Raw genomic sequence first — 27,132 nt, forward strand, 5'->3', positions numbered from 1 at the left:
GTGGCGTAGTGGTTAATGAATCCGACTAGGAACCACGAGGTTGTGGGTTTGATCCCTGGCCTTGCTCAGTGGGTTAAGGATCCAGTATTGCCGTGAGCTGTGGTGTGGGTCGCAGACGAGTCTTGGATCCCACGTTGCTGTGGCTCTGGCGTAGGCCGGTGGCTACGGCTCCGATTCAACTCCTAGCCTGGGAACCTCCATAGGCTACGGGTGCGGCCCTAGAAAAGGCAAAAAGACAAAAAAAAAAAAAAAAAGAATGAATGAATAAAAAGAATGAATGTGTGGGCTTTCAGCTTCTCAAAAACTCAGACTTCCCCTCTTTTCTCTCCCTGTCATACCACTTCCTCAGAGCCCCCACACCATTCTGTCCCACGCCTACCATGCTCCGTCACCCTGGAAGCAGTGGTCATAAAACACACAAGGACTGAGTCACAAGTCACCTTGACAATGACAACACTGGTAGAGGGGTCAGCTGGACAACAACCATGGGAAGATAAACTGGTGATGTCACTGAGCCAGGGTGGCATCCAGTTCCACTGTGGGACAGGCTTGTCTGGGAAGGGCAGACCTTGGTACCCCCTGCTCAGGACTCCCTCTGCCTGGGTAGGGTTGGAGGGGCACTGACCAAGCCCGGGTCTCCCTCTTTAGGCTCTGCAGGGCTGTAAGAGCTGGTCCCCTGCCGACTCATCCTGTTTCTGGGTGTGTTAATACAGCAATCAGGCTTCCTTCACATGCGCCTTCCTTCCAAGCTGTCCTCTGGGTCAAATTATTATTTATTATTTATTTATTGCCAGGCCCGCAGTGTGCAGAAGTTCCCAGGCCAAGGACTGAACCCCTGCCACAGCAGCGACCTAGCTACAGCAGTGACAACACTGGATCCTTAACCTGTTAGGCCACCAGGGAACTCCAAAAAGCTCTCTTTAGATGGTCTGCCCCTTTAGTGAGGGGTGACTCTCAGACATAACTGTGTTCTGAGTTCTGGGGGTACCTCTCTGTTGTCCGAGGCCAGCACTGGCTTCCTCGAGTGTCATCTTCCAGAAGAACAGGCAGCAGTGTCTGGTAGCTCTGGCTTCCATTGTCAGTCCCCAGGAACTCTGGCCACTCCCTTCCCAGGTTGGTCTGCTCCTGTCGGACACTCCTGCTCCTTCCCCCTTCCTGCCTCACCATCAGCAGCATCCCAGCCTTTGGACCGGCCTGTTCTACCCTCAAAATAGTGCCTCATAGTTGTGCAGCCCTGTATGGTTTAGGAAAGCTTTCCACATATACTTTGTGTGTGTGTGTGTGTGTCTTTTTGCCTTTTCTAGGGCTGCTCCTGAGGCACATGGAGGTTCCCAGGCTAGGGGTCCAATCGGAGCTGTAGCCACCGGCCTACGCCAGAGCCACAGCAACGCGGGATCCAAGCCAAGTCTGTGACCTACACCACAGCTCACCGCAATGCTGGATTCTTAACCCACTCAGGAAGGCCAGGGATCGAACGCGCAGCCTCATGGTTCCTAGTTGGATTCGTTAGCCACTGAGCCACGATGGGAACTCCCCACGTATACTCGTTTATTTGATGTTCCCTTTGGTTTTGGAGGGAAGGAAGAGCAGATGTTATATACTAGACAGTCTCACGGGCTGGTGGTGGTCCTGGGATGCAAGCACTGCTCTGGGGAACTTGAGCAAATGACCTTGGAGGGTAGGGTGGGAGGGTGTGTGAATTTGCAGGACGAGTGGTTTCTGGTGATGACAAGGCCCAGAGTGTGTCCATGGGAGCCAGTGTCTCAGGAGGAGAGGAAGAAAAAGACTTTGGGCAACTGAGGCCAAGGCTTTGCGTTGCCAGGGTGTTGGATGGGGGGTGATCATGTTGATAGCAAAGTCACTGAGAACGACGATGGGAACTAGGTTGGCAAAGATGATAAGAAGCCAGTGGCTGAGTCTCAGTACCCGAGAATGACTGCCAGGACTGGTAGTCCTCAACGTGGAAGGGGGAGAAAGGGGAGCTTAGCCAGGTAGTAGGAGTCTTAGAGGAGCCAGGGTTTCCCAAGAAGAAGGGCAATGGTCTGGAAGCTGAAATGTGGTTGGGAAGGGACAACGCCACGGACAGCAAGTTCGTGTATGCTGAGGTCTGAGGGCTGGGGGAGAATAAAAGGCCTAAAAAGCAGGGGACAGCAAGGTTCAATTGAGGCAGGGTTCAGGAGGGAACTCCTCAGAAGAGGTTGGGGATGCTTTCTTTTCTTTCTTTTTCTTTTTTTCTTTTTGTATTTTTAGGGCCATACCTGCGGCATATAGGAGTTCCCAGGCTTGGGGTTGAATCAGAGCTTACGCCACAGCCACAGCCACTCCAGATCTGAGCCACATCTGTGACCTACACCACAGCTCATGGCAACGCCAGATCCTTAACCCCCTGCGCGAGGCCAGGAATTGAACCTGCGTCCTCATGGATGTTAGATTCGTTTCTGCTGAGCCACGATGGGAACTCCATGGGGGATGTTTTCTGATCACTGGGAATTCCAGGGAGCTTCATTCTAGGAGGAGTGGGGGTAAGTGGCAAGGGTGTGGTTGGTTCCGGTGAAGGAAGTTCTGACTTCTTAGGAGTGGCTCAGGAAAGCAGGAGTGTGTGAGTGCACTTAATCCTTTGCAGTCTCTGCTGGCAGTGGTAGGGTTGGTGCTTGCAGTGGAGTCCCAAATAAATGCTTATTGAAGGTGGGAAATCTGATCCTGTGTTGGATTATAAACTAAAATCACACAATGCTCAGCATCAATGACAACTCCATATTTGGACGGCACTTGAGAATATCCAAAGCTTTTTTTTTTTCCTTTTTTCTTTTTAGGGCTGCACCCGAGGCATATGGAGGTTCCCAGGCTAGGGGTCGAATTGGAGCTATAACTGCCAGCCAACACCACAGCCACAGCAACACAGGATCTGAGCCACATCTGCGACCTACACCACAGCTCACGACAACAACGGAGCCTTAACCCACTGAGGGAGGCCAGGGATCGAATGCACAACCTCATGGTTCCTAGTCAGATTCATCTCTGCTGAGCCACGACGGGAACTCTCCAAAGCATTTTCATTGTTTTTTAGCATGTGTTGTCCTCATTTCCTTCTTATTGCAACCCAGCGAGGTGTGCATTATCAATGATGAACTCAGAGTGACTTGCTGACGGTCACGTTCCCGCTAAGAGTCAAAGCTGGGATTACAACTCCCCTCTAGCTGCCCTCTAAATTCCCAGATGAGTGTACTGCTTTCAGAGTTGTTTACAAGAAAAAAAAGACCTTCCCAAAGTCCAATCTTTGTGTATCTGACCATTGATCATTCAATGTCCACAGCTTCTCCTGTGCCATGTTTTCAATATTCAGTGAATTAATGGTTTCTCTCAAAGAAGGTCTTTCCATCTCATTTCTCTGCACATGACCTTATAGCTTGTAAGATGGAGGCAGTAATGGGTCGCAGGCCCTGTGTTGACAAGCTCAGAGAACTACCGGACAGCTGTGACAGAGCCAGAGCTAAAGAAACTCCACTTGCAGGAGTTCACCTTGTGGCTCAGCGGAAACGAATCCGACTAGTATCCATGAGGCCACGATTCCTGGCCTCGCTCAGTGGGTTAAGGATCTGGCGTTGCCACGAGCTGCGGTGTAGGTCGCAGACCCAGCATTGCTGGGGATGTGGTGTAGGCAGGTAGCTACAGCTCTGCTTCCACTCCTAGCCTGGGAACTTCCATATGCCCCGGTGCGGCTCTAAAAAGCAAAATAATTAAATACATAAAACAAAAAAAAGAAATTCTGATTGCTTAACGGGCTGGCTGTCAACCGCTGGGAGCAGAGGCAGGACTGGGAATTCAGGGAAGGGACAGATCAGCATCCCTTATTTTTCCCCCTAGAACTCCTGGCTGAGAGCTGGACTCCACATAAAACTAGGTAATTTCCAGAAGTGGCTTCAAAGCCCCCTTTTAACTTATTCTATAGTCATTCCAAGCTCTGTGGATTCCGAAAATCTTTGGAGTGAAGGATGCGGCTAGAAAAGCGATGAGAATTTTCTCGCGGGCCTTAAAGGGTCGAACACATCGACCCCTCCGGTTTTCAAACCGGCTTAACAATAAAATCAGGTCTTTTGACTAAGTCCCACCCCCAGCATGACGTCACCAGACACACCTCTCGAGTCCTCGCCAGGTTTCGTCTCCAGAAACACCCATTTTCACTGTGGGGCATATAAGGATTGGCTTTACACGTACATTAAAATGCACAGATAAAAAGGCAGTTTTGAAAACGTCTGCAATATGAACACGTTTATTCTTTTTTTTCACAATTTTTTAGGACGGTGTGGAAGACAGCGTGAGGGTCACTTCGGACATTTTAAGATGTCACTCCTCCTCGGAGGAAAATAGTCGCGTCCAATTCCCGCCCCCTCACGTGTCACGAGCGTCAGCTCAGAAGGCGAGGCCGTGACGTTAGAGTCTGGGCGGGTTGGACTGTTCCAAATGAGTTCTGGCAGGGGAGCTTCTTTAGGGGAGAAAGCTGCCCAGGGACTTAACCTTCTTTCTCTCCACAGTCCATTTATGTAGGCTTTAGTGTAAAGGCACAGAAGCACTTGTGCAGGTTGACCATCCTCTCCACGGCCATGGAGAAGACGGGCGGGCGGAACCCCTTCTTGTTGCCGCTCCATCCAGTGGCCGCGTCCATTCTGTGCCGGGTGGCTCGATTTAAGGGGTAAGGGTTCAGGATCCGCTGTAGGGATCGCAAAGCGTAGCGGCCCCATGGCACCCCTGGGAAGCGTCCCGCGGTTGGTGCTGCTTTTCAGCGGGAAGAGGAAATCCGGGAAGGACTTCGTGACCGAGGCGCTGCAGAGCAGGTGTCCGTGGGGCCGGGACGGAGGAGGACCGGGGAGATCCCCAGTCACGTGACACGAGGGGTGTGTTTGGGTGTGATAGAGTGTACTTTGCGTAGGGGGTCCTCATGTTGCTGGGCAGGGGGAGCCCTGGGCGGCGAGAGGTGCAGGATTGTCACCATCACGTTGAAGAGAATCTACACACAGCCCTCCTCAAAGAACCAGGGGCCCACCTCTCCAGAAGCTGTAAGCTGTTAGGTCTCTCCAAGAAGCATAAAGAAGTTATAAAAAAGGCACTTTTTATAAACCACTCCCAGTCTTCCAGACAGTGTTGCCAGGTAACTGTTACAGATGAGGAAATTGAGTCACAAATAAAGGAATTTTCTCAGCCCACACCCCAGTGTGTCTGACTCCAAAGACAAATCTTTGCCCCACAATCACCTAGGACCTGGGGTTTATTTGAGCCTTTATTGTGTGCCAAATACTGTATGGATATATAATTTAATTCTCAAAATTTCTTTGTTAGGTACTGTGTGGTCTTATTCGTCAGTATCTCCGTTTCACAAATGAAGAAACCCACACTCTGAAAAGTTAAAAAACAAAACAAAACAAAACAGGAGTTCCCGTTGTGGCACAGCGGTTAACGAATCTGACTAGGAACCATGAGGCTGCGCGTTCGATCCCTGGCCTCGCTCAGTGGGTTAAGGATCTGGTGTTGCTGTGAGCTGTGGTGTAGGTCACAGAGGAGGCTCGGATCTCCCGTTGCTGTGGCTGTGGCGTAGGCTGGCAGCTACAGCTCCGATTAGACCCCTAGCCTCCATGTACTGTGGGAGCAGCCCAAGAAATGGCAAAAAAACAAACAAGCAAGCAAACCCCAAAACCCAGACCCAGACTTGCCAGGAGCACAAAGTAATTGGCAGATCCAGGACTCAAATTCAGCTTTAGTCTAGCTCCAAGGAATGAATTCCTTCTGCTTTATCCCACTGCTTCTCCAGATAATACCTTTTGCTCAGGTTTTCTCTCCAAGTAAGATGTTCGGTGTGGGAGCACTTTTGCTGAGATGCGGCCCTGGAGAGCACAGAAGCCAGGTCCTCTTGAGGGCCAGTGTGGTGGGGGTACCAGGAGGTTGCTTTGGGGCACCATGGGGGTTCTAAGAGGTTGTGGAAAAGCCCAGGGCAGAGTTTGCCACCTGAATCGTTCACCACTAAGTGTCTGCCACTTTCTCCTAAGTTTTGTTTCTCTTCACCCCCAAACACAGAAATCAAATAGTGGTCAGAAGCACAGGCTCTGGAATTAGACTGCTGGGATTCAAATCCTGACTCACCACTTATTGGAGTGTGATCTTGCACAAGTTTCTTATGAACTGTGTGCCTCAGTTTTGCCATCTGTAAAATGGAGTCAGTAATAGGGTTAAATGAGATAATGTACATGAAGGGCTTGGAATAATTCTTGGCACTTAGTTGAGACACAGGACCTAAATCCTGGCTTTTTAAAAAAGTTTTTACTTTTTTAATGTTTTTTTTTGTCTTTTTAGGGCCGCACCCATGGCATATGGAGGTTCCCAGCTAGGGGTCAAATCGGAGCTACAGTTGCCAGCCAACACCACAGCCACAGCTGTGCTGGGTCCGAGCCATGTCTGTGATCTACACCACAGCTCATGGCAATGCTCGATCCTTAACCCGCTGAGGGAGACCAGGGATCAAACTTGCGTCCTCATGGATCCTAGCTGGGTTCGTTAACTAACGGGAATTCCTATTTTTATTTTACCAATATTGGCCTTGTTACTTGCAGTGGAGCTTTGGGCGAGTCAGTTTTCCTCACTCAACCTCAGTTTTCTCATCTGAAACATGGAAGTAAGAACACCTGTCTCGCCATGTCAGTGTTTAAGGAAATCTGTGAGCATCTTGAGGTCAGAGCAGGAATCATGATATCTTATTCGCATTTGGATCCAAATGTAGTACCCAACCAGTGGTTGAGCAAATTGCACAACTGAATGAATGAGTTATTTATGTGTAGTGACCAAGTCAGTTGAGACCAAGATACCCCTGGCCGTGAGGTTACAGGTGCAGGGAAACCTAATCCAGCCAGAATATTGCCAGGCATGGATGTTCATACTGTTAATTATAATTTAACTTGTTTTACCTGTTAGGGCTCTTTCCCATTTGAGTTTCATGGTAACCCAGTAGGAGACAGAATAGAAGCTGTTATACCCATTTGACAGGTGAGGAAGTCAGGGAAACAGACCTGTTGAAGTTGTCTAGATACCAGTAGCAGAAATGGGGCTCCAGGGAGTTCCTGTTTCGGCGCAGCGGAAGTGAATCTGACTAGGAGCCATGAGGATGCAGGTTTGATCCCTGGTCTCCCTCAGTGGGTTAAGGACCCGGTATTGCTGTGAGCTGTGGTGTGGATCGTAGACACAGCTTGGATCCGGAGTTGCTGTGGCTGTGGTGTAGGCCAGCAGCTGTAGCTCTGATTGGATCCCTAGCCTGGGAACTTCCATATGCCACGGGTGCGGCCCTAAAAAGGCAAAAAAAAAAAAAAAAAAAGTAGAAATGGGGTTCCATTCCTCTGGACCTCTCTTCTGGGGCTAGAAGCTCTAAGTTAACGGGTTCTGATCTCCCTGTCTCATAGGCTCGGAGCTGATGTCTGTGCCATCCTCCGGCTCTCGGGCCCACTCAAGGAGCAGTATGCTCAGGTAGGTGGTGGCTCTGCGACATCCACTGGGTTGGAGGGAGCTGGTTCCTGGGCTCTGGTTGCTGTGCTGGTATTTGAGTCACTAGCAGGGTGGCAGGTAGCTTTCTGCTTTCTATAGGTAGACCTTTTGGAGGGCATTTTCAGCTTAAGTTTCTTTCCAGCTGGTCTTACTCACTTTAGGCCACCTCCCTAGGGTGTGTTCAGGAAAGTATGTCCAGAAACGGCTGTAGCGGCTGTAGCGTAGTTCCCATTGTGGCTCAGTGGTAATGAACCTGACTAGTATCCATGAGGACGTGCGCTTGATCCCTGGCCTTGCTCACTGGGTTAAGGATCTGGCGTTGACGTGAGCTGTGGTGTAGGTCGCAGATGTGGCTTAGATTCCGTGTGGCTGTGGCTATGGCCAGCAGCTACAGCTCCGATTTGACCCCTAGCCTGGGAACCTCCATATGCCACGGGTGTGGCCCTAAAAAGACAAAAGACTAAAAAAAAAAGGCTGTAGATACAGGTTGGCAGCTCTAATGCTCTATTATTAGTAAGGGTATGTTCCCTTACTCAAAAAATATAGCACACATCACTCCCCCTTCCCCACCCCCCGCCGAGCCCCCTACCCAGAGCTGGCCTGCTACAACCCTTGGAATTCTCTCCTTAGAAATTTTTTTTTTGTTTTCTTTTCTAAGGCTGCACCCTCGGCACTTGGAGGTTCCCAGGCTAGGGGATGAACTGGAGATGTAGCTGCTGGCGTACACCACAGCCACAGCAATGCTAGATCTGAGCCACATCTGCAACCTACACCACAGCTCACGGCAACGCCGGATCCTTAACCCACTGAGCGAGGCCAGGGAGTGAACCCTCAACCTCATGGTTCCTAGTTGGATTCGTTAACCACTGAGCCACGACAGGAACTCCTCTCCTTAGAAATTGAATCACAGGAGTTAAGATACATTAAGTGAAAAAAAGCAAGATGCGAAACAGTGTGTAGAGAATGCTATATTTGTACAAAAATGGGCCACATTGTGACTCTTTGCTCAGGTATTCAACCACTCAGCATGTATTTATGGGGTGTCTGCCTTATGGGGTGCATTCAGCCCTGTTCCAGATGCTTGGAATGTGTAAAAGCCATGAGAGACAGTACCACTGGTTGCCTCCAGGAAGGGGCGCTATGCGGCTGGGAACAGAGAAGGGAGAGAGATTTTTCACTGTACATGATGAATAGCTTTTGAATTTTGAGCCATGTAGATTAAAAAAAAAAAAAAAAAAAAAGGATTGTAAAAAATAAACAGAAACTCGCAGAACCTTAGACTTCAGAAAGGGAACCTGGAGGGTGAGATTCGCTTCCTACACAGTGAAGAACTTGCTCTTGGCTGACATGTCTGTCCTTGACCTTGAGGTGCACCTTTCCAGGGGCCTGTGCTCCTGGCACTTTAGTCAGGTGACTGGGGTCTGGTGTTCTGGGTCCACACAAAACGAATCTGTCACCTCCTTCCACGTGACAGCTCCATCTCCATGGGAAGTGTTCTCCTGAGCCATTGGGTCTTCTTCCACCAGCTCAGCAGACTCATTCCTAGGAGAGCAGCCTGAGGGATCCTGGGGGCTAAGAAATTCGGTGGTTTTTTTTTTGTGTGTGTGTGGTTTTTTTTTTTTTTTTTTGTCTTTTTTGTCTTTTTAGGGCCGCCCCTGTAGCACATGGAGGTTCCCAGTCGGGGGGTCGAACCAGAGCTGTAGATGCCTGCCTACACCACAGCCACAGAAACACTGGATCTGAATTGAGTCTGTGACCTACACCATAGCTCGTGGCATTGCCAGATCCTTAACCCACTGAGTGAGACCAGGGATCAAACCTAATCCTCATGAATACTAGTTGGGTTCCTTAAGCACTGAGCCACAATGGGAACTCCCAATGGTTAAAAAAAATTTTTTTTTTCTTTTTTGACTCTCCTGTAGCATATGGAGTTCCTGGGCCAGGGATCAGATCTGAGCCGCAGTTGCAACCTAGGCCTGCAGCTGCTGCAACGCTGGATCCTTTAAGTCACTGTGCCCGGCTAGTGATGGAACCCGTGTCCTAGTGCTGCAGAGATGCCACCAATCCTGATTCCCACAGTGGGAACTCCTCAAATGTTTATTTATTTACTTTTTGGTGGGAACTTTTCCCAAATGAAATTGAATGCAGAAATGCCTTGTATCCAGTAGATAGGTAGGGAGCAGCTCTGGAGCTGGGGGGTACTCAGCTTTCCCCAGTGGGGCCTGGGCGCTTCCAGACTCCAGGGCTCAGAGGAACCATTTGAAAACCACTGATCTACTTCCAAACATCCAGACCAATGAGCCAGGCTAGAGGGTGGGTGGGCAGGAGTTGGCATTTCTAAAACCTCAGTAGGAGGAGTTCCTGCTGCGGCACAACAGGATTGGCATTTCTGCAGCACAGGATGCAGGCTTGAGCTCCAGCCTGGCACAGTGGGTTAAGAGATCCCGTGTTGCCACAGCTGCGGCATAGGTTGCAGCTGTGGCTCGGATCTGATCCCTGACCCGGCAGCTACATGTGCCACGGAGAGGCCAAAAAAAAAATAGAAAAGAAATACATAAATATAACCCTAGTAGGAGACTGATAGGCCAGCCTGTCCCTGCTGTTTTATGTCCAGCATCACTTCGTCCCTTACGCCCATTAAAAAACAAATTCCAAATGAAATGTTAATGCATCGATTTCTTAAATGGCAGTAGGGGATATAATTGCCAAGCAGACCATAATGCTCCTGGTGGTCAGTCTTCCTCTGTGGTAAAGAGTACATGGGGAGTTCCCGTCATGGCTCAGCGGTTGATGGACCTGGCCAGCATCCATGAGGTTGAGGGTTCGATCCCTGGCCTCGCTCAGTGGGTTAAGGATCCAGTGTTGCTGTGAGCTGTGGTGTAGGTCGCAGACGTGGCTCGGATACCATGTTGCTGTGGCTCTGGTGTAGGCTGGCAGCTACAGCTCTGATTGGACCCCTAGCCTGGGAACCTCCATATGCCGTGGGTGTGCCCCTAAAAAAAAGACAACAACAAAAAAAATACATGGGAAGCTAGTTTATAAACAGGAGGTGGCCGCAAGCCTTAACTTTGGAACAGAGTGCACATAGGTGGTTTGACTGGCAGGGCCATGCCCCCCCTGCTCCCCAAGTTTGCACAGCAAGAAGCGGAGTCTTTGGGGAGAGGATCTTGCTCCAGTGAGTTCCTAGGGAGCTGAAAACTGAACCACGTGACATTTTTCAAACTCCCTCCCATCCTGAGGCCCTCTGAATGAACCCTCCTGCTTGTCTTTGCCTCTGGAGAAGGGAAGGCCGGGTCTGGAAGCAGCTCCCCAGGGTGCTCAGAGTAGCAGCTCCCCAGGGTGCTCAGAGTAGCCCCTCCTACCCCAGGGTCCAGGAGTGCCCCGAGCCAAATGTAGTGATGCTGGTTCAGCAAAGGTGCCAGGAATTGGGGGATGAGGGAGGAGATGAGGGCGAGGGGAGAGACACAGGGAAGCCACGTCTCCTGGGCTTTGGGATGGGGACAGGCAATGCCAGAAGGGGTAGTGGAAGGACATGGAAGGCGCTGTTTTCAGAGTTTCCACTTCAGTGGAAGGCTAAGCCTGTGCCCAAGGGAGGCCAGCTAATTTCAGGATTAGTGTTTAAGCCAGAAATAATTGGGAAGGTAAAAGTGTCGCAAAAGAGAAAACTGTATCACACACTTAGAGACAAACGGAAACAACTTCTGGATTATCCATCTGCCAGTGTTTGGGATTTCTTAGCTTCTCGGGCCCTTTCCCATGCAGATCTCTGTCCCAAGGGCCCCCTCATGAGTCCTTGCTTCAGCCTTCAGGAAGGGCGGTGAGGGGAGGGACGGCCCTTCCTCTGTTGTAGGGGGGACCGGTGAGGTTGAGAGGCTGGTGGCATAACCACAATGACGTGCTTTGGGCAGGAGCATGGCTTGGACTTCCAGAGACTCCTGGACGCCAGCACCTACAAGGAGTCCTATCGGAAGGACATGATCCGCTGGGGCCAGGAGAAGCGCCAGGCTGACCCAGGTTTCTTCTGCAGGAAGATCGTGGAGGGCGTCTCCCAGCCCATCTGGGTAAGTGGGCTCTATGGCAGCATTAAGAAAATCAGGAGTGGAGTTCCCTGGTGGCTCAGCAGGTTAAGGATCGGCATTGTCGCTGTGTCATGGGTTCCATCCTTAGCCCTGGATCTTATGCATGTCTTGGGCGTGACTGAGGAGGAAAAAAAAAAAAAAAAGAAAGAAAGAAAGAAAAATCTGCTTCCCCAGCCCTCTGCCTCTCTCCAGATATATGTCAGATGCGTTCATTTCTCCCCACTGTCCCCTCCCTGGTCCAGGCCCTGCCGTCTCTCCCCTGGATGGTTGTAGTAGCCCCTGCACTGGTTCCCACCTCAGCTCTTTTCCCTTACGATCCACTCACCACACAGCCCCCGGAGTGACCTTTTTTATTATTATTATTTTTATTTTTTGTCTTTTTCTCTTTTTAGGGCCGCACCCACGACATATGGAGGTTCCTAGGCTAGGGGTCTAATTGGAGCTGTAGCCGCTGGCCCACACCACAGCCACAGCAATTTGGAATTCAAGTCCCGCCTGTGACCTACACCATAGCTCACGGCAATGCCTGATCCCCAACCCACTGGGCGAGGCCAGGGATCAAACCTATGTCCTCATGGATGCTAGTCAGATTTGTTTCCGAGGAGCTACGACGGGAACTCCACCCTTCTCCTTTCTCAATTGTTCTCGTGTCCAGCAGTATCTTCTTGTGCCAGGCCTGGTTCCAGGTGATCTGGGGATGCATCACTTAAGAATCTGATGAAGGAGTTCACGTTGTGTCTCAGTGGTTAACGAATCCGACTAGGAACCATGAGGTTGCGGGTTCGATCCCTGGCCTTGCTCAGTGGGTTAAGGATCCAGCGTTGCGATGAGCTGTGGTGTAGGTTGCAGACGTGGCTCGGATCCCACGTTGCTGTGGCTGTGGTATAAGCTGACAGCTACAGCTCTGATTCGACCCCTAGCCTGGGAACCTCCATATGCTGCTAGAGTGGCCCCAGAAAATGGCAAAAAGACAAAAAAAAAAAAAAAAAAAAAAAAAGAATCTGATGAAATCCCTGCCCTCAGGGTACTTATAGCATAGCTGGGGGTTCAAGGGAGTTAGCCCCTAAATAAGTACGGAATGTGTCAGGTGGAGATGAACACTAAAGGGCGAAATAAAGCAGGCCGAGGCTATGAGGAGAGCGGGTTGCTACTATATTAAGGGTATCAGGGGCGTTCCCGCTGTGGCACAGAGGGTTAATGGTCTGGTCTGTCTCTGTGGAGACGCTGGTTTGATCCTCAGCCCAGCGCAATAGGTTAAGTAAGGATCCAGTGTTGCTGCAGCTGTGGTGTAGTCGCAGCTGTGGCTCAGATTTGATTCCGTGGCCTGGGAAGTTCCAGAGGCCACGGGTGTCACTGAAAAAGAAAAACAGTAGGGTATCAGGGAAGGCCTCAGTGGTGTCATGACATTTGAGCAGGACCTGAAGGAAGTAAAACAGTGATCGAAATGGGTTTTTTGTGGGTGTGGGGTGAGTGCCAGGAGGTGAGGTCAAATCGTGCAGGAAGAGCCCGGAGTGCTCTCTGAATGAGATGGGGACTCTCGGGAGGGTTTGGGGGCAGAGGAGAGGCTGGTTATCTGGTCTAAGTTTCAAAAGGCTGTCCTTGGGAGTTCCTGTTGTGGTGCAGCAGAAACGAATCCAACTAGCATCCATGAGGTTGCGGATTTGATCCCTGGCCTCGCTCAGCGGGTTAAGGATCTGGCTTTGCTGTGAGCTGTGGTGTAGGTCGTAGACATGGCTTGGATCCCTCGTTGCTGTGGCTGTGGCATAGGCTGGTGGCTACAGCTCTGATTTGACCCCTGGCCTGGGAACCTCCATATGCCGCAGGTGTGGCCCTAAAAGGACAAAAGAAAAAAAAAAAAGTACGATACCAAACACCTACTGTGTGCTGGATTCATTTCCACTGCACCACCATGGGAACTCCTCGTAGTTGTTTGATGATTGGGTGAATGAACATGTTGGCGGCACAGACAAGGACAGCTGGCCTTTTTTTTCCACTGATTCATTTGTTCATTGAACATAGAGTCTTGCGAGCTCCTTGTGTGTCCAACAGTGCTAAGGGCCAGGGGTAGAGCAGTGAGTGAAACACAGGCCTCCCCCTCCTGGAGCTGACTCTGCAGAGGGCAGATTAGACAATAAGCAGACAAATCACTAGTGATAGTTTCTCGAATACATAGTGCTCAGAGAAGAATAAACAGAATCATGAGGGACAGGAAGGGAGCTAGGGTGGTAGGGACAATCTCTCCGAGGAGGTGATGTTTGCACAGAAACCTCGATGAAGCATGGGAGCCTACCTCGTGATTATCCAGGCAGAGGGAGTAGCACGTGCAAAGGCCCTGAGGATGTTTAAGAAACAGCAAGGATGTCAGTTGGCTGCAGCCGAATGAATGAAGGGAAGATGATGGGAAATAGGCACCAGATCTTAGAGGGCCTTGCAATTTGGGGCAAGAGCTTTGGATTTTATTAGATTGATGGGAAGCCTTTGAGAGGTTTAGGGCAGGGACATGAATCATATTTCCTTTTTTTGTTGTTGTTGTTGGTTGCACCCACAGCATACGAAAATTCCCGGGCCAGGGATCCAGTCTGAGCCGCAGCTGTGACCTCTGCCACAGCCGTGGCAACTCTGGATCCTTAACCCACTGTGCTGGGCTGGGGATCGAAACTTTGCTGCCACAGAGACGATGCCGGGTCCTTAACCCGCTGCACCATAGCAGGAACTCCCACATTTATGTTTTAAAAGGTGCAGGGGGAGGGACTGATTAGACTATCTTTGTTTCTGGCCTCAGTTTGCTCATCTGTAAAATGAGTGTGTTGGACCGGCTGAGCTGATCTCAGAGCCTAAGGCCTCTTCTTCAGCTTCAGCGACCGACACAGCCGTAGAAGACAGCATGGGCAGAACAGGCTGTGGGCTGCAGCAATCCAGGGGGGCTGCCTGGAGGGAGGAGGGGATATCTGTCCCCGTTGGTTGGGTGATTATAGGGACCGCGGCTACCCTTGCTTGGGTTCTCTGGTCCTCGCTTCTACATATTCAGAGTGAGTCAGGGTCTTCTCCTCATTCCCCCTCTCCCCTCCCAGTGCCCTGCCTGCTGCTCCTTGCAGCGTGTCCTGTTGGTCACGTGACCGTGTCCTTTCCCTGCAGCTGGTGAGTGACACTCGGAGACTGTCTGACATCCAGTGGTTTCAGGAGACCTATGGGGCTGTGACGCAGACGGTCCGAGTGGTGGCCACGGAGCAGAGCCGCCAGCAGCGGGGCTGGGTGTTCATACCAGGTGAGCCGCTCACAACCTCTGCCTCACAGCTCAGCCTGCAGGCCTGCCACCTCCGCTCAGGACCAGGCCACCCACTCCCCCTGTGCTCTTGGTCTTCTGTCATCTCCCTGGCAGGCTGTGGGGAGTGAGCGAGAGGTTAGAAAGAGGGGTCTGGGGCTCAGGAGTGCCTCCAGATTAAAAAGTGGAGTGGAGGAGTTCCCACTATGGTGCAGCGGGAATGAACCCAACCCATGAGGACGCAGGTTCCATCCCTGGCCTTGCTCAGTGGGTTAAGGATCTGGCGTTGCCACAAGCTAAGGCATAGGTCGAGGATGTGGCTTGGATCCTGTGTGGCCGTGGCTGTGGCTTTTGGCGTAGGCCGGCAGCTGTAGCTCAGATTCGACCCACAGCCTGGGAGCTTCCATATGCGACAGGTGTGGCCTAAAAAAAAAAAAAGGAAATAAAGAAAGGGCCAAGTGAAATAAACATGTAGTCAGTTGTTTAAAAAGAAAGAAAAAAAAGGAAAACAGTTGACCCCACCAGTGTGACATAAAATAAAAACAAAATGGTCATGTGGGTTGTCTGTGGTTTGTGATGGCACTGGCAAGTGAAGAATTAAATCAGCGGGCCCCTCTGGAGGCACAGGTGTCTGTGGCCTGCCAACCCTGCTCTCCCTGGTGTTTCAGGGGGCAGGGAGGTGCCTCTGGGGTGAGTGGAGCTAGGCTCTGCAGGGGTGGAGGGGGGTTCAGGAGAGGGCGGCTCCGGGCGGGGCTCGTTGGGAGGGCTGGGGCCTGATCTCGCCGGGCCTTCTCCGCAGGGGTGGATGATGCTGAGTCAGAGTGTGGCCTGGACGACTTCGGGGCCTTCGATTGGGTCATCGAGAACCACGGAGATGAGCAGCACCTGGAGGAGCAGTTGGGGCACCTGATAGAATTTGTTCACTCCAGGCTTTAGCTGGCATGTTCTAGGAGTGTGTCGGGGGCTGCCGGGGTAAAGGGGCGCTGACTGTGCTGGACATAGGGTCACTGATGCTGGCGGAGGTCGAGGAGCAGACAGAGGGCCTGGGTCTGGTGTCTGGGTGCTGTCAGGCATCAGACAGGTTAGGAACTCACCGGGGACCTCATTTCTTTATGGAAAGGACAGCCCTACCTCTTTAGAGGGAGACTTAAAGAGCGAGGGGGTTGGGGGTGAGTTGGCTGTGCTTAAAACTGAAGCATCACCATCTCTATGGGTACCAGGCCTGTCAGCCAGCAGCGGCCTTGCTTCCCTGACCGGATGCTCTCAGCCCCTTGTTCTGTGCAAGAGCCCAGGGCTCCCCAGTGTATAAGCTAATAAACCTCCTTGGAGCACCTGCTCAGAGCTGGCCGTCTCTCATTTCCTAGACGCCAACCCAGCCTGTGTGGGCTCTCCGTGGGGCTTGTGCTGGTGGCTGTGGCTTCCTGCTCTGTCTCCCATCTGGCCTGGACCATATCCTGCAGAGATATGGTCGGGGCCACGCAGGTAACAGGCCTTTGTGGGTCTGAGGCAGGATTGGAGTCTGAGGGTCTCGTCTCCTGGGATGGCCCCAGGAGAGGCTCAGTGTTCCACAGAAAGTGCCACCAGCAAGTACCCAGAGGGACCAGAGCTCGATGGTGCCTGATAACCATGGTGTGGCCCTTGGTGAGTCACTGTGAGCTTCCTGAGCCTCTGCTTTCCCATAGAAGGCCTTGGACTTGACCCCTTTTATTTATATAGCCTTAAAACAATTTCTGAATTTCTATTCTGTTCTATTCTATTCTATTCATCTTTTTAGGGCCATACCCGAGGCATATGGAGGTTCCCAGGCTAGGGGTCCAATCAGAACTGTAGCTGCCAGCCTCCATCACAGCCACAGCAGTGCCTGATCCTTAACACACACTGCGTGAGGCCAGGGATCGAACTTGCATCCTCATGGATCCTAGTCAGATTCGTTTCCACTGAGCCACGACAGGAACTCTGATGTCTGAATTTCTTCCAGATTCTTTGTAGCCACCCTGTGAAATATGTGAGGAGGGTATTTTCCTGTGCATTTAGCAGATGCCAAAGACCCAGAGAAGTGAAACAACCTTCCCAAGGTAGAGGGTTATAAGAGTCGGTGCTCCAACCAGATCATAGGCCACCTGTCTCCTGCCAGCGCCCCTTGCCCATGAGCCTGTGGGGTACGTGCAAAGTCCCATGGCTGCTGACCATCCTCAGGCCTAGCCTGAGCCTGCCAACTCCCTGGCCCTGGCTTCATTCTCCTCCCACAAATTCTGTCAGTTCTCACCAATAAGCGGATGGCCACAGAAATTCCATCAGTTGCACTGTGGCCCAAACTGAACCCTACACGTTCCTCCCTGGATCGCGTCTTCCCGATACTGGTCCCCTGGCTCTTCTGTGAACCAGGACAGTAAGCTTGACTGTCGTCATCGTCGTTGTCATTGTCATTGTTGGCTCCTTTGTGTCCCCTGACCACCCCACCCCCACCCCCTGCTAATTGGTCACCAGGTTCTGTTAACTTGTCTTCCCTCTGGGTTTCTCACTGGAAGGTAAACTCCCTGATGGTTGGGGCTACATCTGTCTTGCAGTTGTAGCCCTGCCTCCCACAGCTGTCAGCCCACGGTGGGCATTCAGAACGTGAATGTGATTGGAGTTCCCGTTGTGGCTCAGTGGGTTAAGAATCCAGCTAGTGGAGTTCCCGTCGTGGCTCAGTGGTTAATGCATCCGACTAGGAACCATGAGGTTTCAGGTTCGATCCTTGCCCTTGCTCAGTGGGTGGAGGATCTGACATTGCCATGAGCTGTGGTGTAGGTTGCAGACATGGCTCGGATCCCATGTTGCTGTGGCTCTGGTGTAGGCTGGTGGATATGGCTCTGATTCGACCCCTAGCCTGGGAACCTCCATATGCCGTGGGAGCGGCCCCAGAAAAGACAAAAAGACAAAAAAAAAAAAAAAAAAAAAAAAAAGGAATTCAGCTAGTATCCATGAGGCTCTAGGAGCTTCTAACCAGCGCCTCTGCATTTCTCCCAACTCCTGGCCCCGGGCACCGACCATCTTACTCTTAATTTCTATGAGTTCAGTTTTTTTAGATTCCACATATAAGTGAGATCATACCGTATTTGGCTTTCTCTGACTTATTTTTCTTGGCATCATATCCTCAAGGTCCATCCATGCTGTGGCCAAAGGGAGGGTTTCCCTCTTTTTTGACTGAATAATATTCCATCGTGTGTGTGTGTGTATCACCCTTGCGTGATCCGTTCATCCATTGATGGACAGTTGGGTTGTTTCCATGTCTTGGCTGTGGTGAATGATGCCACAGTGAACGTGGGGGTGCAGACACCTCCTTGAGATCGTGATTTCCTTTCCTTCAGTGCGATTGCTGGATGATGCTGGTCGTTGTTAAGTTTAAACATCAAGGAGGCAGGGATGAAGCAGAGAAGGGGAGGTGCGGCTGGTGGCTCTCATCTGTCCCTGGTAGCAGTGCTGACTTGGTTCCTCGATCTGGCTATTTGGACGAGTCACAGGGTGTGACTTGGGAAGCTAGCAGGTCCACCCTGCACCCTTTCACAGGCTGGCACTGATACTGCTCAGCATGGGAAGTCCCAGTGGCTAACCGGAGTCACTTCTTCTGGACTTGAAGCTTCTCCACACTTTAAAAAAAACCTGATATTTTTCTAAATATCAAAATCAGGAGTCCCCGTCGTGGCGCAGCAGAAACAAATCTGACTAGGATCCATGAGGATGTGGGTTCGATCCCTGGCCTTGCTCAATGGGTTAAGGATCTGGTGTTGCCGTGAGCTGTGGTGTAGGCTGGCAGCTACACCTCTGATTCGACCCCTAGCCTGTGAGCATCTATATGCCGAGGGTGGGGCCCAAAAACGCAAAAAAAAAAAAAAAAAAAAATCAATAATAACGTTGGCTTTTGATACCCTATGTTACAAAGAGAGCTTTCACTGCTTTTATTTTAAGACATTCTCCCTACCCTGCTAGGCTTTGCTAACTTTGTCTTTGGTTGTGATCTCAGAGTATTGCTCTTAAGGCATTTTTTTTAGTATTATGTGTATGTTTTTTTTTTTTTTTAATAATGATTTGTAGCACTAACTCTCTTAAAACTTTTATTATTCCACTTCTAAACTGCTGAGTTGAGGTAAAATTGGCAAGTATTCACTGCACGTATTTAAAGTATACACTGCACGTATTTAAAGTATACACTGCACGTATTTAATAAGTTTTGACATTTGTGCATACCCATGAAAGCATCATCACCCTCACAATGGCCACATCCCTCCCTGCAAAGCTTCCCTGACCCCCCCACCTTCATCCTGAGCCAACCTCTGATTTGCTTTCTTTTCTTTTCTTTTTTTTTTTTTTTTTTTCTGTCTTTTTGCTATTTCTTTGGGCCGCTCCCGCGGCACATGGAGGTTCCCAGGCTAGGGGTCGAATCGGAGCTGTAGCCACCGGCCTATGCCAGAGCCACAGCAACGCGGGATCCGAGCCGCGTCTGCAACCTACACCACAGCTCATGGCAACGCCGGATCGTTAACCCACTGAGCAAGGGCAGGGACCGAACCTGCAACCTCATGGTTCCTAGTCGGATTCGTTAACCACTGCGCTACGACAGGAACTCCTGATTTGCTTTCTTTTCTTCTTCTCCTGTTTTTTTTAATGGTTTTTATTACTGCCATTAGAATTGGTTTACAGTGTTCTGTCAATTTTCTGCTGTATGGCAAAGTGACCCAGTCTCTCTCTCTCTCTCTCTCTCTCTCTCTCACACACACACACACACACATACACTCTTCTCACATTATCCTCCATCATGCTTCATTACAAGTGACTAGATATAGTACCCAGTGCTGTGCAGCAGGATCTCATTGCTTATCCATTCCGAAGGCAATAGTTTGCATCTGTTAACCCCAGATTCCCAGTCCATCCTCCGGACTCCCCCCGCCCCCCCGCCACCTTCTTGGCAACCACAAGTCTATTCTCCAAGTCCATGAGTTTCTTTTCTGTGGAGAGGTTCATCTGTGCCATATATTAGACTCCAGACATAAGCGATATCATGTGGTATTTGTCTTTTTCTTTCTGACTTACTTCACTTAGTATGAGAGTCTCTAGTTCCATCCATGTTGCTGCAAATGGCATCATTTTGTTCTTTTTTATGCCTGAATAGTATTCCATTGTGTATATGTACCACATCTTCTTAATCCATTCATCTGTCCGATGGTCTTTTAGGTTGTTTCCATGTCTTGGGTATTGTGAATAGTGCTGCAGTGAACATATGGGTGCATGTGTCTTTTTCAAGGAAAGTTTTGTCTGGATATATGCCCAAGAGTGGGATTACTAGGTAGTTCTATATTTAGTCTGCTGAGGAGATTTGCTTTCTATTTCTATCAATTAGTGTGCATTTTCAGTACTTTTATTTAAATGAATCATATAGTACATATTCCTTTTTTTAACATTTCTTTTACTCAGCATAATTGTTTTGAGGTCCATCTATATTATTACAGGTTCATGTTAGTAGTTCATTTGTCTTTATTGCTGGTGTCTGGTATGAATATACTACCATTGTCTTCCATTCACCTGTTGATGAACATTTGGCTTGTTTTCCGGTGTTTGGATCTGACAGATAGAGCAACCTGAACATTTATACGGACTTGTATTTCCATTTCTCTTGGGTAGACAGCTTCCTAACTTTTTAAGAAACTGCCAAACTGTTTTCCGGAGTGGTGGTACCACGTGTCCGCAAGCACCGAATGAGAGTTCCAGCTGCTTCACACCCTCACCAATACTTGATATCATCAGTCTCCTTTTTTTTTTTTTTTTTAATTTTATGGCTCCACTCATGGCATATCGAAGTTCCCACGCCAGGGATTGAACCTGAGCCACAGCTGAGACCTATGCTACAGCTGTGGCAATGTCAGATCCTTTAACCCACGCTGGGCTGGGGATCAAATGTGCACCTCTGCAGCAAGCTAAGCCCCTGCAGTTGGATTCTTAACCCACTGCGCTACAGCGGCAACTCCCTAGTCAGCCTTTCTAATTTTGTCTATTTTAGTAGGTATGTATTGTGGAATCTTATTAGCATTTTTTTCCTTTTATTTATTTATTTCCCCAATACATTATTTTTTTTCCTGCTGTATAGCATGGTGACCCAGCTTATTAGCATTTAATTTGCACTTCTTTATGATTAATTTGACATATGTTCTACCTTCAGTTTTTTTTTTTTTTTTTAATTCGTAAAGGATTTTTTTTTTTTTTTTTTTGGTGAATTATGTTGCATCAGATAATCTAGATATTTCATCTGGAAAAACTGAGGCCAGGCAGATTCAAGTCTTTCCCCAAATCACATGATGAATCAATTTCAAAGCTTAAGATGAAAACCCAGATCCTTTCGTTTCCAGATCATTAACTAATCGGTATGGTCCACAAATTCTTTCTCCTTGTTCCAAAAAAAAAAAAAAAAAAAAAGGCAATCAAGACATTCTCATCTGGGTCGTATATTCGTATATTATCAGAAACTGTACTGTACGCCTGTATAAATTATATATATATTTATAGTGATTTTTATCTTTTCCATTATAGTTGATTTACAGTCAATTTCTACTGTACAGCAAAGTGCTACTTTCAGTTTTAATAAACTCTCAGCAAACTAGGACTAGAACGGAACACCTACAAAAATCCTGTAGTCGTCAGCATACTTCATGGTTAAATACTATATGCTTTCACCCAAGACTGAGGGAGGGAAGGATGTCCACTTTCACTACCTAGTCAGCATCATATGGGAGGGTCTCATGGCTTCAGGTGGCTCAGTGGTTAGTGAATCCGACTAGGAACCATGAGGTTGCGGGTTAGATCCCTGGCCTTGCTCAGTGGGTTAAGCATCTGGCGTTGCCGTGAGCTGTGGTGTGGGTTGTAGATGTGGCTCGGATCCTGTGTTGCTGTGGTTCTGGCAAAGGCCGGCATCTACAGCTCCGATTAGACCCCTAGCCTGGGAATCTCCATATGCCACGGGTGTGGGCCTAGAAAGGGCAAAAAGACAAAAAAAAGAAAAAAAAAAAAAGAAAAAGAAAAAGAAATAAAAGCCATCCATATTGTAAAACTGTCTTTTTTTAAAATTCATATGTGACATGATTATTTATGTAGAAAACTTGTTGGAATCGCCAGAAAAACTGCTGGAAGGGATAAGTGAGTTCAACAAGATTTCAAATCAATACATAAAAAAAAACAGTTGTATTTCACCCACGGCATATGGGAGTTCCCAGGCTAGGGGTTGAATTGGAGCTGCAGCTGCTGGCCTACACCACAGCCCCAGCAATGCCAGATCCGAGCCATGTCTGTGACCTACACCACAGCTCACAGCAATGCCAGATCCTTTACCCACTGAGTGGGGCCAGGGAATCAAACCCTTGTCCTCATGGATACTAATTGGGTTCGTTACCATTGAGCTGCAATGGAAACTCCCAATTGTATTTCTATTTATGAGCAACAATCAAAAATTAATGTTGATAATGCCAATTAACAATAGCATAAAAAACGTGGAATAGTTAGAGATAAATCTGATAAAAGACATGCAAAACCTGTACACTGAAAACTATAAAATAGTTCTGTCATGAATATTTTCTCAGGTCAGTCTCCCAAAGCAATAGAAATTAGAGCAAAAATAAACCCATGGGACCTAATCAAACTGAACAGCTTTTGCACAGCAAAGGAAACCCAAAAGAAAACAAAAAGACAACTTACAGAATGGGAGAAAATAGTTTCAAATGATGCAACCGACAAGGGCTTAATCTCTGGAATATATAAACAACTTATACAACCCAACAGCAAAAAAGCCAATCAATCAATGGAAAAATGGGCAAAAGACCTGAATAGACGTTTCTCCAAAGAAGATATACAGATGGCCAACAAACACATGAAAAAATGCTCAACATCGCTGATTATAAGAGAAATGCAAATCAAAACTACCATGAGATACCACCTCACACCAGTCAGAATGGCCATCATTAATAAATCCACAAATAACAAGTGCTGGAGGGGCTGTGGAGAAAAGGGAACCCTCCTGCACTGTTGGTGGGAATGTAAACTGGTACAGCCACTATGGAGAACAGTTTGGAGATACCTTAGAAATCTATACATAGAACTTCCATATGACCCCACAATCCCACTCTTGGGCATCTATCTGGACAAAACTCTACTTAAAAGAGACACATGCACCCGCATGTTCATTGCAGCAGTATTCACAATAGCCAGGACATGGAAACAACCCAAATGTCCATCGACAGATGATTGGATTCGGAAGAGGTGGTATATATACACAATGGAATACTACTCAGCCATAAAAAAGAATGACATAATGCCATTTGCAGCAACATGGATGGAACTAGAGACTCTCCTACTGAGTGAAATGAGCCAGAAAGACAAAGACAAATAACATATGATATCACTTATAACTGGAATCTAATATCCAGCACAAATGAACATCTCCTCAGAAAAGAAAATCATGGACTTGGAGAAGAGACTTGTGGCTGCCTGATGGGAGGGGGAGGGAGTGGGAGGGATTGGGAGTTTGGGCTTATCAGACACAACTTAGAACAGATACACAAGGAGATCCTGCTGAATAGCATTGAGAACTTTGTTTAGATACTCATGTTGCAACAGAACAAAGGGTGGGGGAAAAAATGTAATTGTAATGTATACATGTAAGGATAACCTGACTCCCTTGCTGTACAGTGGGAAAATAAAAAAAATTAAAAAAAATAGTTCTGAAATTAAAAATGATCTAAAAAACAGAGATTAACCATATTCATAGATTAGAAGACTCAATATTAAGATATTCATGTTTATTGAGACATAATTACGTGCAGTTAAGTGTACTGACCTTAAGTGTACAGTTCAAATTTTGACAAATGCGCACACCTAACAAAAATCCTTATAGGACAGAGACATTTCCGGAGTTCCTGTCGTGGCTCAGTGGTTAAGGAATCCAACTAGGAACCATAAAGTCTCGGGTTTGATCCCTGGCATCACTCAGTGGGTTAAGGATCAGGCATTGCCGTGAGCTGTGGTGTAGGTCACAGGTGTGGCTTGAATCCTGAATTGCTGTGGCTGTGGTATGGGCGGGCGTCTACAGCTCCGATTCGACCCCTAGCCCGGGAATCTCCATATGCCGAGGGAGCGGCCCAAGAAATGGCAAAAAGACAAAAAAAAAAAAAAAAAAAAAAAATCAAAGACAGAGATATTTCCATCACTCTAGAAATTTTCTTTTTAACTCTTACCAGTCAGCCTCTGTCCTCCCAGAGACAACTATCTTTTTTGGTTTTTTGGTTTTTTTTGCTTTTTAGGGCTGAACCTGAGGCCATACGGAGGTTCCCAGGCTAGTCTGCATAGGCTGCATCAGCATCATATGGAAGTTCCTTGGTTCCCAGGGCCAGGGATTGAACCAGCGTCCTCATGGATACTAGTCATGTTCCCTACCACTGAGCCATGATGGGAACTCCCCAGAGTCAACTACTGTTTTGGTTTCTTTTACCACAGATTAATTTTGCCTGTTCTGAAATTTCGTATAAATGGCTAACATCAATTTTAAGACATATACAACAGTAATTTATTTTTTAGACTTAACTGGTTTACTGCTCACTTTCAGTTTGTTCACAATACTTCAACTTCCTTATGTTTGAATTTTGTGTTTTAATTCCTCTTCAGATAGTTGCTCTGCCTTCAATGCTTTTTTTTCCAAAAGGGCACATGAGTGACATAATTTTCTAAACCCCTGTGAAGGAGAGAATGACATTCTGTGGCCTCTGCCCGTGGACAATGACTTGGCTGGCTTAGGATTCATGACCTGGTTCTGCTGTCTGCTCGTTTTAAGTGTTGCAGAGTCTGAGGTCACCCTGAGTTTTGTTCCTTTGAAGGTAACCTCCTTTTTCTGTCTGGATGCCTTTTTTTTTTTGGCCTTTATTTTTGAAATTCAAATTCTGGCGTTCTCCAAGACAGAACATGGACATGTTTCAAGAGAAAAAATTTGGTGCTTATTGTTCCCTCTAAAGTGTTCTGGAGAAGTGAGATGGCAGTTTCTTTCTTTCTTCTTTTTTTTTTTTTTGTCTTTTTGCCTTTTCTAGGGCCACTCCCACGGCATATGGAGGTTCCCAGGCTAGGGGTCTAATTGGAGCTGTAGCTGCCGGCCTACGCCAGAGCCACAGCAACTCGGGATCTGAGCCATGTCTGCAACCTACACCACAGCTCACGGCAACGCCGGATCCTCAACCTACTAAGCAAGGCCAGGGATCGAACCCGCAACCTCATGGTTCCTAGTCAGATTCGTTAACCACTGAGCCACGACAGGAACTCCCGAGATGGCAGCTTCAATGGTCTTGTACACCCAAGGGGCTGCTGCAGCCTGCAGTAGATCCCTTTGATAGAGATGTGGCCCCTGTCAAGTGTCTTGGGAGCTCCTCTGCCCTGGTCTCGGGCATGGCAAATTCTCATCCCCCGAAAGCGGATTTGGGTTTTAGAAACAGCCAAAGGAAATTTGGTGTTAAATTCTGCTGAGGGGGGCAAGGTGAGAGATGCATGTTTTGGCTGGAATAAATAGTGCCTGCAGTGGGACAACTCTAAAACTTCCACAAAACCAGTTCTAGAGAGGAATTCTAAGAAGCTGTCTTATCATCCTTGCTTCTGTGCCTTTGCATATGCCAGTCCCTCTGCCTACAGTGCCCTTCCCTGTGGCTTGCACTTGGGACCTCACAACTAGAGGTGGGACCACTCTACTCCCAGAATGTCTCTTGTGTGCTTTCTCATTCTTCCATCACCTTGTGAGCAGTTCAGGAAAGGGCTTTTTTGGTTTTTGAATCTTGGTCTGGTGCCTGGCATGGCGCAGTTCTCCATAAATGTTTGTAGGAATGGAAAAGATTTATAAGTGTTAGAAAACAATCTGACCTCCCAAGCGGACTGAAGTAGTCATGTTTATTTGGACGTATAAAGTTACGGTGCGTGTATGTGAAGCAATAATATACTCCTGTTGTATTACTCCTATTTATAAACAGTGGTGTGCTGGTAAATGTTGAAAATTGGCTCTCAGAGGAAAAAAAACAAAACAAAACACACAGCACCTGTTTGACTCTTTCTGTGGGATAAATACGCCTGCTATGGCTGATTTCAAGGTACTAACATGATGTCAGCTGCATAGCAAAATTCCTGAACATTTAAATTTGGCTCTTGGAATTCCTATTGTGACTCAGTGGTAATGAACCTGACTAGTGTCTGTGAGGATGTGGGTTCAATCCCTGCCTCCGCTCAGTGGGTTAAGGGTCTGGCATTGCCGTGAGCTGTGGTGTAGGTCGAAGACTCAGCTCAGATCTGGCATTGCTGTGGCTGTGGCGTAGGCTGGCAGCTGCAGCTCCGATTCAGCCCCTAGGCTGGGAACTTCCATATGCCATGGATGCAGCCCTAAAAAGACAAAGAAAAAAAAATTGGCTCTTGCAAGCTCGCTCCAGTATACCATTGCGAAAATTCTACACTGCTTTTGTTTTCCCACCATAACTATGTCTGGGTGGCTTGTTTACTGTTTATACAGCATATCTATGTATTGTATATTTTATCCCTTGCATCAATCCAGTTATTATCTTCATTTTTAAAAATTATTTTAATTTAATTTTTTTTTTTTTCCCTGCCACACGTGTGGCATATGGAAGTTACCAGGTTAGGGGACGAACTGGAGCTATGGCTGTGGACCTGCACCACAGCCACAGCAGCGCCGGATCTAAGCTACGTCGGCAACCTCCACCATATCTCACGGCAACAGCAGATCCTCAACACTGAGCGAGGCCAGGGATTGAACACGCATCCCCATGGATCCTAGTCCGCTGAGCCACAAAGGGAACTCCCTACTTATCCTTATTTTGCAGCAAGTGAAGGGAGAGCCAGAGATTAAAGGACTTCTCCAAGGTGGCAAACCTTCCCTGTCTATTCCTGGGTTTGGTCTCTGTCTCTGGAGCTTGCTGCCAGCACCGCAGGGGGGCTGGGGAGATGTGTGCTTTGCCTAGTCTTCTGTTTGCTGGTATTGAGATGAGCTACCTCGAAGGAACCAAGGACGCTGAGCAGAACATCCCTGCTGACAGTCAAGCTCGCCTTTGTCTTGTTCACTTGCGGCCTGATGAACAGGTGCAAGGAGGTTAGCTCTTGCATTACATGGGGATGAGCAGTTTTCATGGCCTAATTCAAGATCAGGATGGCGCCTTATCCCGATGCGGACAGCCACCTGGAGTGAATTCTTGTTTACAGTTTAGGGTTGTA

At 48.4% G+C, this 27,132-nt stretch overlaps 1 protein-coding gene across 3 annotated transcripts in view; it reads left to right on the top strand.

The window, feature by feature from the left end:
- PMVK (phosphomevalonate kinase) overlaps positions 4,492–27,132 on the top strand; it is a 52,244-nt gene continuing 29,603 nt past the window's right edge. Inside the window, exons 1-5 of one of the 3 annotated variants that reach the window (NM_001168416.1) lie at positions 4,660–4,832; positions 7,440–7,503; positions 11,430–11,582; positions 14,736–14,865; positions 15,662–16,203. In NM_001168416.1, the coding sequence (NP_001161888.1) occupies positions 4,738–4,832; positions 7,440–7,503; positions 11,430–11,582; positions 14,736–14,865; positions 15,662–15,798 (579 nt within the window). In that variant the 5' untranslated portion in view covers positions 4,660–4,737 and the 3' untranslated portion in view covers positions 15,799–16,203. Of the gene's footprint in view, positions 4,833–7,439; positions 7,504–11,429; positions 11,583–14,735; positions 14,866–15,661; positions 16,204–27,132 lie in introns of those variants that run through there. The other 2 variants (XM_013996999.2, XM_021088511.1) reach the window with 2 other exon arrangements.

Source organism: Sus scrofa, chromosome 4 (genome assembly GCF_000003025.6).
Source record: "Sus scrofa isolate TJ Tabasco breed Duroc chromosome 4, Sscrofa11.1, whole genome shotgun sequence".
NCBI classification, from domain to species: Eukaryota; Metazoa; Chordata; class Mammalia; order Artiodactyla; family Suidae; genus Sus; species Sus scrofa.